The sequence below is a fragment of the Pantherophis guttatus genome, chromosome 7, assembly GCF_059756535.1.
Source record: "Pantherophis guttatus breed Tessera chromosome 7, ASM5975653v1, whole genome shotgun sequence".
Classification (NCBI taxonomy): Eukaryota; Metazoa; Chordata; class Lepidosauria; order Squamata; family Colubridae; genus Pantherophis; species Pantherophis guttatus.
Window position 1 is genome coordinate 61,286,067 of NC_142069.1, and position 15,947 is coordinate 61,302,013.

Sequence of the window (15,947 nt, forward strand, 5' to 3'; positions counted from 1 at the left end):
ACAGTCTTTTTTTCCCCTGTCATCCAGTTAACTGACACCTGTCCTCTTTCTTGGTGGTTTAGGAGGCAGTTGCAATACATCTATATAACAATTCTCCCTAGTTGAAAACTATTGGTTTGTCATCTGTCTTAGTGCTTACAAATATAATGAAGTAATACTAAAAATAAGGAAATTAATAGAAACTATTGTTAAATGGTTTTAATTATGATGATTTTGTGGCTAAAAGCAAGTTGAGGGGGACCAGGGGTTGATGAAAAGAACACAGAGAAACCTAAGGAGCTACTTCCTAAATTAGAGAAAGAATTAACTATCAGGTTTGCTCTGAAAGCAACTTGGTTTACAGATCTTCTATCTTTCAAGGAGAAACTAAAATTAGTGTAACTTTAACCATCCCAGTTAGACAAACAGCTGATAGAACTAAAAGATATTTCCTGTCTTGGACTTCCGGTTGGCTTTTGGCGCGCTTTGAGACGCTCCTCTGTGAGCACTCGATCCCCGGCACCGTAAAAGCCTCCAGAACAGCAAAAAACAGCTGTCTGGAGGCTGGAAACCCTCTCCCTGGGCAAAGGGGAGAGAGGAGAGCCAACAGGCCGAGGTAGAGCCCCCCAAGTGCCCTAGGAGAAATTCTGGGGCGCGAAGGGCGAGAGCTCCCTAGAAGCCTGTCAATCCGCTCCGGACCTGGGTCGACTCTGCTAATTAGCAGAGCAAGAAGCCGCAACCAACTCTGCTAAATACAAATGAGGGGAACTACAACATCCTGAATTGCTGCAGGCAGAACAAGCCAGGAGAAGTCAGACTGCAAGTATTCAACTTAACTCCAATGTTTATTGCCTCCTTCAGAAGTAACAATTTAGTAAATTTGCATCAAAATGGCGATTGAAGCTTGAAAAGAGCGTGGAAAGTGAAAGTTAAAGGAAAGTTTCATTTCGCTGGAAGCCTCTTGCCTGAAAAGAGCTTTTGTAATGAGAGAAGGAGGGTTTTAAGACGTCAATTTAAGATTGGGAAAAACGTCTGACTTTGATGAACTTTTCCTTTTGGCTTCTGACTAAAATATAAAGATTAATTTAACCTAAACTGAGAATGGCCTCAAAACCTGTAAAGACTGTTTCCACTAAAGGAACTGGGAGTGCTGGAAGTTCCCCAGCTCACACTTTTAAAATGCAAACCTCTGCACCCCCAACAGACCCACAGACTTTAACGATTGAAATGATACAAGAAGCCCTAATAGCTACACAGACTAAACTTGCCACTGTGATTAACGAAAAAATTAATGAAACTAATGAAAAAATACAGGCTGTTTCAGAGGACATTTCAATTCGGAATCAGGAAATTAGGGAAGATATATTACTGCCATTTAAAGGTCTGGCAGGCAATATTGAAATATTGGATGACAAAGTTGAAGAAATTAAGCAATCTACAGAAATTTTGAATAATAAAGTTGTAGAGACTCAGAATAGAATTGAAAGGGCTGAAGCTGATGTAATCATGATTCAATACAGGGATATGGAATTTGCTTTAAGAATAAGAGGGGTGAAGGAAAACAAACAAGAGAATTTGAAAGAAATGATGTCAGAGGCATTGGCACAGATGTTAGGGGAGAAGAAAGTGGAGTTAGGCTGGCAGATTGACAAGATATATTGTCAATTTGTGGGTGGCCAGACAAAAACATCTACCAAGAGACATTGTAATATATTTTACTACAAGGAGATTACGCAATGAAATTTTACAGGCTACCTTCAAAAACAAGCTTTAGGTGGAAGGCCAGGAGGTGATGACAATGAAAGAAATTCCTCCCAAAATGTTGAGAGCTAGAAGGGATTATGCCTTTCTGGTGGATGAACTGAAAAAGCATGAGATACAGTATAGATGGGAAGTGCCAGCCGGCCTAGTGGTGACATATTCGGGAGAGAGATATCACGTTAATCCAATATGGAAAGCAAGAGATTTTTACGTCAATGTGTTAAAGGCTGGGACATCCAAATCACCAGAAGGAAAAAGAAAGAAGGAAGTAATGGAAGGAGAGAGAGAAGAGCTGATGGCAGTAGTCCAGAGGGGAGTTTCAATGAGTCAAGAAGAATTGTTACAGATTGCTGTTCAAGATTTGGATTTAATTGATATATCAGAAGAACCAAAGGATCAAAGACAGACTAGAGCAGCAACAGCTAAACGCAGGGAAGAATTAAGACAGTAACAACTTCAGATGGCAACTCAAGAAACTACCAAAACAGAAGCAGTGGGAGGAGCCAGACCTAAAGGTCAAATGAGGCAAGAACATCAGAAAGTGCTCCAGAATGGAATCAATAATCTTGATGAAGGACATTATACAAGACTATGGTAAAGTTTCAGGTTTTAGACTGAATCCAAAAAAGACTAAAATGATAGCTAAAAACATGACACAAGATCGTAAACATGAGCTTGAAAGGAGGGCAGGTTTTGAGACTGTACCTAAGGTAAAATATCTAGGAGTTCAGGTTGCAGAATCAAACATGAAATTGTTTCAAAATAACTATGAGGTGTTGTGGCGAGAGGTGCAGAAAGATATGGAGACTTGGAAAAAACTGCAGCTGTCTCTACTTGGAAGAATAACAGCAGTTAAGATGAATATTTTGCCAAGATTTCTTTTTTTGTTTCAAATGATTCCGATGCTTAAAAGTGATAAACAATTGAAAGTTTGGCAATCTGGAGTGAATAAGTTTGTCTGGAACAAGAAGAAGCCGAGAGTGAAATTGAAAATTATGCAAGATGTTCCAGAAAGAGGAGGTCTTAAACTTCCAAACCTACAGCTATATTATGATGCAGCAGCTTTAACTTTAACAAGTGATTGGTTTGGAAGTAAAAAGGTTGGAATATTGAATGCAGAAAGTTTTGATCTTGAATTTGGATGGCATGCTTACTTATTTTATGATGACAAAGTTGATAAAGTATTTAAAAGTCATATACTTAGAGACTCTTTGATGAGAGTTTGGAAGAAGCACCGACTCAAATGGGATTATAAAATACCGTTATGGCTGGATCTTGGTCATACTTTGTGGAATACAAATATAATGTCACTCGGGGGGTTTTTATACAAAGAGGTTCTTTTTACAGATTCGGGCAGATGGCAGCTGAAGACATTGCAGACACTGTTGGACGAAGGGATTAATTTAACTTGGTTACAATATAATCAATTACAATTGAGATGGAAAGAGGACCAAAAAACTGGTATTATGTTGCATGAGGAAGAATTGGTTAGACATATAAGAGAGAAAGGTCCAATGCATATCAAGAGGCTTTATAATGTTTTGCTAGAAAGGGACTCAGAAACTGAATTAGTTAAAGATTGTATGATTAAGTGGGCACAAAATTTTGAAGAACCAGTGATGGAGGAAACATGGGAAAAAAATTGGGTTCAGAATGTTAAATTTACACAGTCGCAGAACCTGAGGGAAAATTTCTATAAAATGTTTTATAGATGGCATTTAGATCCCAAAAAGTTGTCATGTATGTACCCTAATGTTCAGCCAAAATGTTGGAGATGTGAATGTTTGGATGCTACGTATTATCATGTTTGGTGGACCTGTAGGAAAGTTAAGGCTTTTTGGATAAAAATTTGGTGGGTCATGCAGAATGTTTTGAAGAAAAAAATTCAATTCTCTCCACAATTGTTTTTATTGGGTATAGTTAAGGGTTTTACATTGGGTGAAACAAAATTGATATTGTATATGATAACAGCAGCAAGATTGTTGATAGGTAAATACTGGAAGAATGAAGCTTTGCCCACTATCGAGGAATGGACTTTGAAGATGGCCAGTTTTGCAGAGATGGCGAAGATTTCAGCATATTTAAAAGATTGTTCACAAGAGACTTATGAATGGGAATGGAAAAGGTGGATAGAATATGTTCAGAACAAATATCAAACTAGAAAGTATCAAATAGCTTTTATTTGAAAATAATGTATTGGAAATATTTTAATGTAATGAGGTAAAGAGAAAAATTATATAGGGGAGGGAGGGGTTCAAGTTTATATATAAGTGTTATATTAAGGGTTTTTTATGAGTATGAGTATATTATAGGGAAGTCTGGGGGGAGAGGAGGGTTAGGGAGGGTTAGGGAGGTTGGGAAGTCTGGGGGGGCAGGTGGGGGGGGAAAGGGGTGAAAATGTAATTGTAAAACTTTTGCAATAAAAAAAAAAAAAAAGTGCTCCAGATGCTTCAGAGGCCCAGAGATGGGAACTAGATTTTTAACCTGGAATGTCAACGGTTTGAATTCGCCACAAAAGAGGAGGAAAATATTTCACTATCTTAAAACAATTTAAGAATGATGTAATTTGTTTACAAGAGACTCATATTAGGATACAAGATCAAAAATATTTGACAAATACAAGATTAGGTACACATTATGTAGCAGCAGCACCAGAGAAGAAAAACGGTATAGTCATATATTTGAAGAGAGACTTAATTGCCAAATTAATTGAAGCAGATGATCAAGGAAGATTTTTAGCGATTGAACTTTTAATAAAAGGAGAAAAATTACTGGTAATTGGAGTATATGCCCTGGAGTATATGAACCAACAACAGGAAAAATTTTATAATCTTCTACATTCAAAGTTGATACAATGGGGATACAAGACTTGTATCCTATTGGGTGACTGGAATGATGTTTTGGACGTAAAAAAGGATAAGAAGGGACCTAAGCAAAATGTTTTAACAAGAGCAAGATTGCCCAAGTCGTTTTTGGAGATGATGGACGACTGGGAGTTGAGGGATATTTGGCGTGAAAGAAACCCAGAAGAAAAAGATTTTACTTTCTTTTCGGATAGACACCAATCCTTTTCAAGGATTGATTTTATACTAATTACTAATGATCTTTTTTCTAGGGTGAAGAATACGAAGATTTGTTCAAGAACATTGACAGACCATAGTCCAGTTTGGTTGGAACTGGAGTATGGAAAAGGGCCTAGGAAGTCCTGGAGGTTAAATGATAGTCTGTTTAGATATGAAGAAAATGTAAAAGAGTGAAAAAAATTTATGAAGGAAATTTTTGTTATAAATATGCAAAAGGGTACATCTATGGAAATGGTATGGGATGCAAGTAAAGCATATATGCGAGGCATTTTGATATATTTGAATAATAAATATAGAAAAAAACAGGGGGGGAAAAGAAAAGAATTAGAAGATATTAGAAAACAGGAACGAGCTTTGATAGCTAATCCAACAGATAAGAAAATTAAAGAGGCAATTAATTTACTGAAAGGTCAATTTAATATGTTAATAGCAGATCAAGTGGCAACTAACTTACAGTATGCTAAACATAATACTTTCTGTAACGCTAATAAACCAGGTAGGTGGTTAGCATATATGTTAAGGAAAAAGCAGAAATTAAGGACTATAGAGAAAATAAAACAGAAGGGTAAAGAGGTTTATGAGCAAGAACTGATTAAAAAAACTTTTTTAGAGTTTTATTCAAGGCTGTATGCTGGTGAGAAAATATAAGATATAAATATAGATAGATATTTGCACAAAGAGAACATCTACATAACTTCAAAAGAGCAGAGGGATAGTTTAAATCAATTGATAACTTCCGAGGAAATTTTGTTTGCAATTAAGCAGTTGAAAGTGGGTAAAGCTCCTGGGACGGATGGTTGACAGCTGTTTATTATAAAAGCTTACAGGAGGAAATGGTGGAACCATTGAAGGAATTATTCAATAATATACAACAGGGAGGAGAGGTACCTCCAACTTGGAAGACAGCTTTTATTTGTTTGATCCCAAAAGAGGGTCAGGATCATACAGATCCAAAAAACTATAGGCCGATTTCACTTTGAAATACAGATTATAAGATTTTTGCTAAAATATTAGCAAATAGATTAATGACAGTTATGCAGCAAATGATTCATCATGATCAAACTGGTTTTATAAATGGTAGACAAATGAAAAATAATGTAAGGCAAGTTGTTAACTTACTAGAGTATTTGGGAAGGAACAACCAGGTCCCCGCAGTGCTAGTATTTTTTGATGCTGAGAAAGCCTTTGATAGATTGAATTGGCATTTTTTATTAAAATTAATAGAAAGGATGCAACTTGGAGAACATTTTATACAATCTATTAAGGCAATATATCAAAAACAAACAGCGCAAATAATAATCAATGGTGGTTTAACAGATATTTTTAATATAGAAAAAGGAACAAGGCAAGGTTGTCCCGTCTCCATTATTGTTTATTTTGACGCTGGAAATCTTACTGAGTAAAATACGTGGGACGGATACAATAAAGGGAATTAAAATTAGACAGCATGAGTATAAGCTACGGGCATTTGCGGATGATCTGGTTGTTATCTTAGCCCAACCAGTACAATTGATTACAGCCTTGATGGATATAATTAATTTATATGGACAAGTATCTGGTTTTAAAATAAATACTGCTAAAACAAAGATAATAGCTAAAAATATGACTAGAAGCCAAAAAGAAGAGATAGAAAGGGTAACAGGATTTGAGATAGTTAAGGTGGTTAAATATTTAGGGGTTTATATTATGACCACAAATACGAAATTATATTAGCACAACTATGAACCGTTATGGCAAAAAATACAGAAAGAGATGGAAAATTGGAAAAAACTACAACTGTCATTGCTGGGAAGGATAGCTGCAGTAAAAATGAATGTTTTACCAAGGTTTTTATTTCTTTTTCAAATGATACCTATACTTAAAAAAGATGAAAATTTGAAGGAATGGCAGAAGGGCATAAATAAATTTGTTTGGGCAGGGAAAAAACCGTGAGTAAATAAAAAGATAATGCAAGATACACGAGAAAGAGGAGGTCTTAAAATGCCCAATTTAAGATTGTACTACAAAGCCGCTGCCCTCTCAGCAATTACTGATTGGATAAATTTAACGGAGGAAAGGATATTAAATATTGAAGGATATGGTCTGGTCTACGGCTGGCATGCTTATTTATTGTATGATAAGAAAGTAGATAAGACTTTTAAAAGTCATATATTAAGAAATGCTCTATTACGTGTCTGGAAAAAGTATCAATATAAATTAAATGATAAGTTACCAATATGGACAGTACCCAGACACGCGATAGAGAATATAAATTTGGAGCAAAAGCAAGATAAGACTACATACAAAGAACTCCTTTATAAAGAAGGAGTCAGACTACAATTAAAACCTATGGAGCAATTAAGAGAAGAAGGAATAATTAGAACTTGGTTTCAATATGGGCAGCTGCAGGCCAGATGGAGAGAAGATCCAAGAGCCTTGGTAGCACAGTGGTCTAAGGCACCCTGTTATTAAGCTGGTTATTAAGACCAGCTGCCTGCAGGTTCAAATCTCGCCAAGGCTCAAGGTTGACTCAGCCTTCCATCCTTTCTAAGGTAGGTAAATTGAGGACCCAGTTATGGGGGCAATAAGCTGACTTTGTATAAATATACAAAAGAATGAAGGCTATTGCTTAGCGCATTGTAAGCCGCCCTGAGTCTCCGGAGAAGGGCGGCATATAAATCAAATTTAAAAAAAAAAAAAGATCAAAAAATTGGTATTTCGCAACAGGATGAGAATTTGATAAAACAAATAAGAGACAAAAGTCAAATGCATACAAAAAGGTTGTATAATGTTTTAGTGGAAATAGATTCAGAAACAGAACTAGTCAAGGACTGTATGATAAAATGGGCACAAAATGTAGGAGAACCAATAATGATGGAAACATGGGAAAAGATATGGGTTAGAAATGTAAGATTTACACAAACTTAAAATTTAAGAGAGAACTTTTATAAAATGTTTTATAGATGGCATTTAGATCCAAAAAAACTAACCTGTATGTATCCAAACTTACAACCTAAGTGTTGGCGATGTGGATGTGAAGATGCTACGTATTTTCATATATGGTGGACATATAAAAAAATTAAGGCTTTTTGGATAAAAATATGGTGGATTATGCAAAATATTTTAAAGAAAAAGATTAAATTTGCACCAAAGTTTTTTTTGTTGGGAATAGTTACGGATTGTACTATAATAGAAACTAAGTTGGTTTTGAATTTAATAACAGCTGCCAGGTTACTGGTGGCACAGTATTGGAAGAAGGAAGATCCACCTACTATTGAGGAATGGACACTAAAAGTCGTGCATTTGGCAGAGATGGCAAAAATTTCAGCATATCTTAAAGACCATTCAAACGAAAGATACATAACGGAATGGAGAAGATGGATTGACTATATTCAAAACAAGTATCAGACTAAGAAGATTCATATAGCTTATGAGTGAAACATTTTTAACTTTTAGCTTATGTTTATAGTGTTTTGAGTTATAAGGCGTTAAAGACCTAGAAAGAATTTGAAGTCAACAATTTGTTAGCATATTTTAGTTTTATGTTTGTGGATGCTATACCCTGTGCTTGTTCTGGGAAGTCAAGGGAGAGGGGTGGGGGGAAGGCTGAGGGGGGATGGGTGGGAAGGCAAGGGGGGAGGGAAGGGCTGAGGGGGGAAGGGCGAGGGGGAGAAAATGTTTGTATTTCTTATAAAACTTTTCAATTAAAAAAAAAGATATTTCCTGTCTTGTTAGAAGGAAATAAAAGTGGTAAGAGAAGAGAGGTGGCATTCACAGGTGGTTTCTATAAACAAAGGGAAAATAAATGAACTAGCTTACTTTAAAAAAAGAAGAGACACTTTGGTTATATCTTGTGACAAGCTAAAAGATCATTTTGTAATTAAGTATGGAGATTTTGTAGACCAAGGGTGTCAAACTTGATTTCATTGAGGGTCGCATCAGGGTTTGACCTCAGGGGGCCGGGGTGGGCATGGCCAGCTCGACGTCACTCATTCTGGGGCATCTGCAGTGGCCTGAGCACTCTGCCAGTGAAAACCGGCTCTCGAGCTCCATTTTCAGCTGTGACAGGTTCCTGCAACTCTCTGCCAGCAAAAATGGAGTTCTGTTTTTGCTGGCAGAGGCACTGCAGGACAGTCCTTCGCTGTTTACACGGCAGCCCCACGGACCACATCTAAGCACCCTGTTTGCCAGATCCGCCCCCCGGGCCTTGAGTTTGACACCCCTTTTGTAGATATAACTCTTCAGAGAGGAATAACTTACCCTCTACTACCACTTTCTCTTCCCCCCCCAATATTTCAGGGGCTGCCACAAAGAACAGAAGTCAATTTATTTTCCATAGCACCAGAAAGCAAGACAAGAAGCAATGGATAGAAAGTGAGCAAAGAGAGAAGCAACAGAGTAATAAGGATAAATTTCCTGACAGAACAATCAACCAGTGGAACAGCATGCCTTCAGAAACACTGGAAGCTTTTAAGAAGGGATTGGACAACCAATTGTCTAAAATGATATAGGCCAGTTATAACCTTTTTGCCATTGCGTGCCTAAAGTGGGGGGGGAGCACGGGGGGGTTGCGCACCAGTGTGCCCACACCCATAATTCAATGCCCCCTGTGCCCCACCCACCCCCCACGCATGCGCGCACACCCCCTCCGCATTCCCACTTTTGGCACGTGATGGCAAAAAGGTTACTGGTGGGCCCAGTAGGTCTGTTTTTTTGCCCTCCACAGGCTCCAGAGGCTTTCTTGGAGCCTGGGGAGGGCGAAAACGGCCTTCCCCACCCCCACCCCCCGGAGGCCCTCTGGAGGCCAGAAATGGCCTGTTTCCCGACTTCTGGTGGGCCCAAAAAGCCCGAAAATCAGGTGGCTGGCGCGCGCTTGCATGCTGGAGCTGAGGTAGGGCAATGCTGGCGTGCCCACAGATATGACTCCATGTGCCATGCGTGCCATAGGTTCGTCATCACGGGTATAGGCTACTGCTTAAGCAAGGGGTTGGACCAGAAGACCTCTATGGTCCCTTCCAACTCTATTTTACATTCTGTAAAAGAACTTGTAAGACAAGTCATAGTGAAACCTGAATATATGAACTCCATGTTCATTACTTTTAGTATGGCAGCTACTAATGATGCCACTTAAATGGAAAATGAAACACATTTATTTACACCTTAAATACTCATCTCAATCTTTATTGTAGTCATTAATGTAATTGTCAGCACGTCAAGATGCTTTTTTAAAAAAATTTGATTTATATTTCGCCCTTCTCCGGAGACTCAAGGCGGCTTACAATGTGTTAAGCAATAGTTTAATAGTTAAGCAATACTTTTGTATATTTATACAAAGTCAGCTTATTGCCCCCACAAACTGGGTCCTCAATTTACCCACCTTAGAAAGGATGGAACGCTGAGTCAACCTTGAGCCTGGGGAGAATTGAACTCGCAGTAATTGCAGGCAGCTGGATGTTAAATGCTGCCTTAGGAGGCATTAGCCTCCTACGCCACTCATTTATCCTAGTGCTGACATAAGAAGAAGACGGTCTGAAAACCTGACAGAAATCACATGTAATCACATTTGTTCACATGTAATCATGCTGCTGAGCCATGGGCCTGGTGGCTCAGCAGACTGATAGCATCGTGATTAACACCAGCTGTCTGCAATTACTGTAAGTTCGAATCTCACCAGGCTCAAGGTTGACTCAGCCTTCCATCCTTTCTAAGGTAGGTAAATTGAGGACCCAGTTTGTGGGGGCAATAAACTGACTTTGTATAAATATACAAAAGTATGAAGGCTATTGCTTAACGCATTGTAAGCCGCCCTGAGTCTCCGGAGAAGGGCGGCATATAAATCAAATTTAAAAAAAAATAAAAAATTAACAAGCACCAAATATAATGCTAATGTACATCTACAAATGTAGCTGAACAAATTAAAATAAATGGCAAAAGTAAATATCCATCCCCTAAACATTCTTCCCATTAGCTGAAAAGTTTCCGCACTGACTTTTATGATGTGTCACCAAATCTGTTGCTTGCCCATCAGTCAAATGATAAAATGCAGCCCACACAATAAAAAGGGTTGTCCTTTTTTTTAGCCCAATGAAATTTTTACATAGCTCTTGTGGGGAAAAACCAGGAGAAAGGAGTATTTAACCTATAAAGTAATAAAGGTTAAAAATAAAATAAACAAAAATAAAATAAACAGAGCATGGTGGGTCCATTTCAAGGCATAATATTCTATCCTCTTTTATTTTTTGTCAAAAGCCTTAACCATAATTGTTTTAAAATCTCTTTTTTGCTACACATACTTTAAAGACAGTTTGACAGAGGACTATAAACACATTAAAACCTACCTGCCAACATACTGTACCCAAAACTGCTGTTGCAAGAAGGCTGAAAAAGACAAGTTGCTCTGAAATTAAACAAAAATGGCGCATTCCTTTAGATGCCATTACTCTGTCGAGGCTATTGTTGTCTGCTCTGTGTGTGTAATATATTTTGTGACAGTCATTAAGTTTTGTATGAAATCCCCAGAGAGTTATAAGAAAAATGATGTGACAGATGATCCAGAAAATGCCAAAAATGGAAAAGCCTGGTATTACAAAGTACCAGAGATCCAAATCACCTAGTTTAAGTGCTGAAAGGATGAAATAAATCAGTTCAATAAATCCAACAAAAATGACTGAGAATCTTCGGCAAACTCGACCACGATATAAATAAGGTTTCCAACGTTCAGTAACTGAAAGTCCACTGAAGTAAACATCAAGAAGGGGATCAGCTATTAAGCAACTAAAAAAACATCCCAAGGGAAATGGATTTGTTGGTATATGTAAGGATGGAAAAAATAACAAAGAGGCAAGGAGTCCGAAAATTACTAAATTTGGAATTGCCAAAAATGATTTCATCCTCAAATCAATAATCAGCATTGCTAAAGCCACAATCAATAGAATAATACTCATGGATTTCTCCACCAGCATAGTTGTACTGGCAATTGCAAATCCAACCAGCTCAAGTACTTCAACCATCGTTAGTAAAATAGGCCGATGATGAACACAGCCACATATTCTCTGCACCAAAGCATACAATATTCTTATAATTATGGAGGAAAAAAGTAAATATTTTGTTGCTTCTTCCTTTACATCATTTTTAAAAGAATTATTATCCAGGAAACAAAGAAGGCCAAGTAAAAATCCAAACCAAAGATTAGAGAGACTTAAACTTGCTGCTTCCATTGAAAAATAGTAATAAAGTATACTTGCAATTCCAAGAACAAATAATCCAAGGATAAAAATTATGAGTATTAGTGCATCTGCAGTTTTTTCCCACCTGACATAAAGACCCATACATATTGCTGCCAACAAATTCATTCTGGCTAAATAGCCAAGATAGCGGACAGAGGAATGCATGTTCACTTCTCGATTTGCTTCTTCCAGTCTTGTCATTGCTGCATACAGACAATGGCTAACACAGTAACGCAATGATCTACACATGTAAGCAGACTGGTAGGGATTATACCCACTTTACAGAATATAAATGTTTAAATTTCATCCAAGAAATATGATGCACAAGCAGTCTTGCAGTATTGTTTCATTTATAATTGTCAGTCACTACTGAAGATCTGAAAAAAAACATAACTTCACATTAATAATATATTATATCACATAAACAGATACAGTAAGTCTGCATCCTTACATATTGTTTTTCAGCAAGAGATAATGTAGGCAATACAGTATTAAAATCTTAATATAGTAATATATGAATCCAAAAGGGGAAATCATTTTACATGTTCTCTGCAAATTACATGTTACATTAGTCAACTTTCATTTCTTACTGAAGAAGAAAGGTAGTGTTGTTGAAATAGAAGAAGGAAAAGCCAGGTCCTAATCCTTCCTAGGCATTTGGAGATTCCATTCATTTCTACTTTTTGTCCCCCTCACATTTTGATTTTGCCATTTCTCTCATTATTTTGATTTTGTTATTCTTTTAAAAACTCTTCCATATATGAAATGGGAAAGTTGTCATACATTTCCCAAACCTAGTCTTATTTCCACTAAAGAAAATGTGTGGGATATTTATTTATATATTTTAAGTATTTATATGATCACCCAACTTGCAAAAGTGTAAAGTCAAGCAGCACTGTAAAATAAAAATCTCTGTACTTATAACTCTGTATGTATGAGAAAAGATTAGTATGTATACTGATGACATATTAATTCATTTTACAAAATACAAGATGTAAATATGCATCATATAGACAGATCATAGCTCACCAGCATAATTTTTACACCACTCAGGCCTTTTAATATTGTTACAGCCAAAAATGTAGGGTCATTTTTAAAATCATTTTTGCAGTATTTGGAAGAAATTTATGGGGCAATGTTGGGTTTAAGTCCTGTACTGTAAATTCATCTCATAGCTTTAAGTCCTTAAAAATCAACTCTGGAAAAATCAATCTGTCCTGACTTTTGTAAGTTGCACCAGTGGTGGGTTGCTACTGGTTTGCCCTGGTTTGGACGAACTGGTAGCGGGGGGGGGAAGGCTCCACCCACCCACCCGGACGTCATCAAATACGCTCTGCGCAGAAGCGTGTGAGTGAACCAGTAGCAAAGGTAGGTAAAACCCACCACTGAATTGCATGTGCCTGTTATGCCAAAACAATTTTAATATATAATAATTATTTAATTTTCTGCCCCAGGCTTGTTCTTTTTAGAGCATGGCTCTACACAGTACAAGTATGCCAGATCCACGTTTATTGGGAGGAGGGGGTGTCACCAGATTCCATTTTAGTTGGTATTGGCAACTACAGATTGGCAGGATAAGAAAGCTGTAGCATGAACATAGGACTTATTTTTTTTTCCTAAGAGGAAAGCAAACTCTTGAGTAAATGCAATTTTATAACTATTATCTATCAATTGAATTTTCTACTATTTTTCAATTTTGTTTTAATTTTGTATAGCAATAGCAATAGCACATATACTGCTTCACAATGCTTTACACCCCTTTCTAAGCGGTTTAGACTCAGAGTCAGCATATTGCATGAGGCTGAGTCAACAATGAACCACTCAGAACTCCTGGAGTGAGCAGTGAGTTAGCCTGCAGTACCAAACCATCGGAACTGATAGATTTATTGAAGAATATCTAAATTCATTGTAAGATTATTATCTATGGTTTCAAATGATGTTATTTACTATTTTTTAATCTTTCCAGCATATGGAAACAGATGGCTCTTTATGCAAACAAAGGAAGAATAAAACATACAATCTGTCAACTGCCCAAAATGTGTGCAAAATTACAGAAAATCATCATCCTTAAAATATTAGAAATATACTGTTACATTTATGTTGAATTTATTTTAAGATAATCTGGAAAAAACTATATCGTTTGGCTAGTTTGAAATTTCTTAAAGAACCTATCAGTACTGATCAAACTACTAAACTCGATAGTATTTACAGGAGTAATAATAATAATTATTATTATAATTATTAATAGTAATAATAATTATTAATAGTAATAATAAGCAAAATGCTTATTCCTACAGTATGCAAAAATGTAGATACCCATACACTTTGGTTTATTAGAAAAAGAGAAGCGATCTCAGTAATATTTTATTTTCAAAACTTGACAGTCTGCTGTTGCTGCTCCTTTCTCTCAGCAGCCCTAAATGATGACTTTTCTTACTTAAGAAACCAATCTAATTATTTCTGCACACAAATGATCCAGCATTTCACGTTAAAGCCTTGGCCGTTTTAAATATCAGTTTCATCCCACCTTTAACATGCAGCGCGAGGTATTCAGGAGAACGAGTTAGCGTGTTTCCTATTTAATGCTAATAGGGGAAAAGCTTCGATTTCTTAACTAAGTTAAGAGTTTGTGAAACGGGGTTAAGGCAATGTGGGCTCTGTAGGGTGGCGGGTGGGCAGAATGCCTATTTTAGCCGCTCACAGGCAACCCGGGTTCACCGCTTGACAGTAGACCGACTATTTGCTACCGGCAAACTAAGAGCCTTGAAAAGCAGCGAGTACGCAATCGCTATATGAGGCAGGAGGCTGAGAGGGCAGACCGACGGCCTTTTTCCCAACGCCAGGTGGGGCAATCACCCCCCTCCCCCCATCATATACGAGGCACCTTCCAACTATGGCAGCCGGAAGAGACAGTGGTCTCTTAGCAGCCTCCGCTCACCTCCCGCCTCTGTCCTAATCGAAGATCAAACTGTGGCACCCGTGTGATTAATATCCCGGTTTCCTCGGCACTCACCGTCCGCCACTCCCTCCCAAAACTTCCCCTCCCGCCGCCATTTTAGCACTTCCTCAAAAGTGTTCGAATGGGTACGGGAAGAGCAAAGGTTCAAATCGCGCAACGCTCTGCCTCCTGAGCGCGTGGCAACGCTCCTAATCCAGAGCAGGATGGCTGAGCGGGAGGGCGAAAACAGCAACAGCAGAATGAAGGGATAGTGCTTTAACAGGAGTTTTTTCCTCCGGGACGTACGACTTGACAGCAATGCAAAGAGACATCATTCATTCTTCCAAAGGGGGAATAGGAATAGGAATAGGAATAGGAATAGGAATAGGAATAGGAATAGGAATAGAACTGGAAGGGACTTTGGAGGTTTTCTAGTCCAGCCCCCTCCTTAAGCAGGAGAACCTATACCATTTCAGACAAGTCACTGTCTTCTTAAAAACCTCCAGTGATGGAGTGCCCACGATTTCTGAAGGCAAGTTGTTCCACTGGTTAATGGTTAAAGGCAATCATGATGCCTTTTGTAGCAAGTGGAGTGACATGGCATCTTGTTACACTCAGCTTGTATTCAGAATTTATGGGATAAACACATGAGGAGGCGAAGTTCCTCTTAGACCCTCAAATGAAACCAAGCAAAATTACTGAAGGAGTATAGCGATCAAACTAATATTGGGGTTATTCCATGTCAAGTGGTCTGATTTCAGAAAAGTAACCAGCTTGACCACCACGGATTTCGATGAAATTTGGTGTAAACATGCACACAAGTCCCCAATGAACATTGGTAAAGTGTTACATTTACTGATGTAATACTTGTGGAGATAGAGTCATTTGTGTGACCCCCATACCACAGCCTTCGACAGTATGACTGAGATTTCAGCAACTTTGAGACATAATTTCTCAGGCAATATTTTGTTGAGAGAAACA

General features: G+C 37.7%; 1 protein-coding gene and 1 pseudogene across 4 annotated transcripts in view; one reads left to right on the plus strand and one right to left on the minus strand.

Annotated features, from left to right (window-relative positions):
- The window catches only part of TMEM168 (transmembrane protein 168), a 104,644-nt gene extending 89,508 nt beyond the window's left edge, over positions 1 to 15,136 (minus strand). For 2 of the 4 annotated variants that reach the window (XM_087873283.1, XM_034431002.3), the window contains exons 1-2: positions 14,967 to 15,104; positions 11,141 to 12,405 (exon numbers count right to left, since the gene is read on the minus strand). In XM_087873283.1, coding sequence (XP_087729409.1) covers positions 11,141 to 12,277 — 1,137 coding nt within the window. In that variant the 5' untranslated portion in view covers positions 12,278 to 12,405; positions 14,967 to 15,104. Of the gene's footprint in view, positions 1 to 11,140; positions 12,406 to 14,966 lie in introns of all 4 variants that reach the window. The other 2 variants (XM_034431001.3, XM_034430999.3) reach the window with 2 other exon arrangements.
- LOC148112885 (uncharacterized) lies at positions 1,081 to 9,933 on the plus strand (annotated as a pseudogene).
- Positions 15,137 to 15,947: the final 811 nt, after the last annotated feature.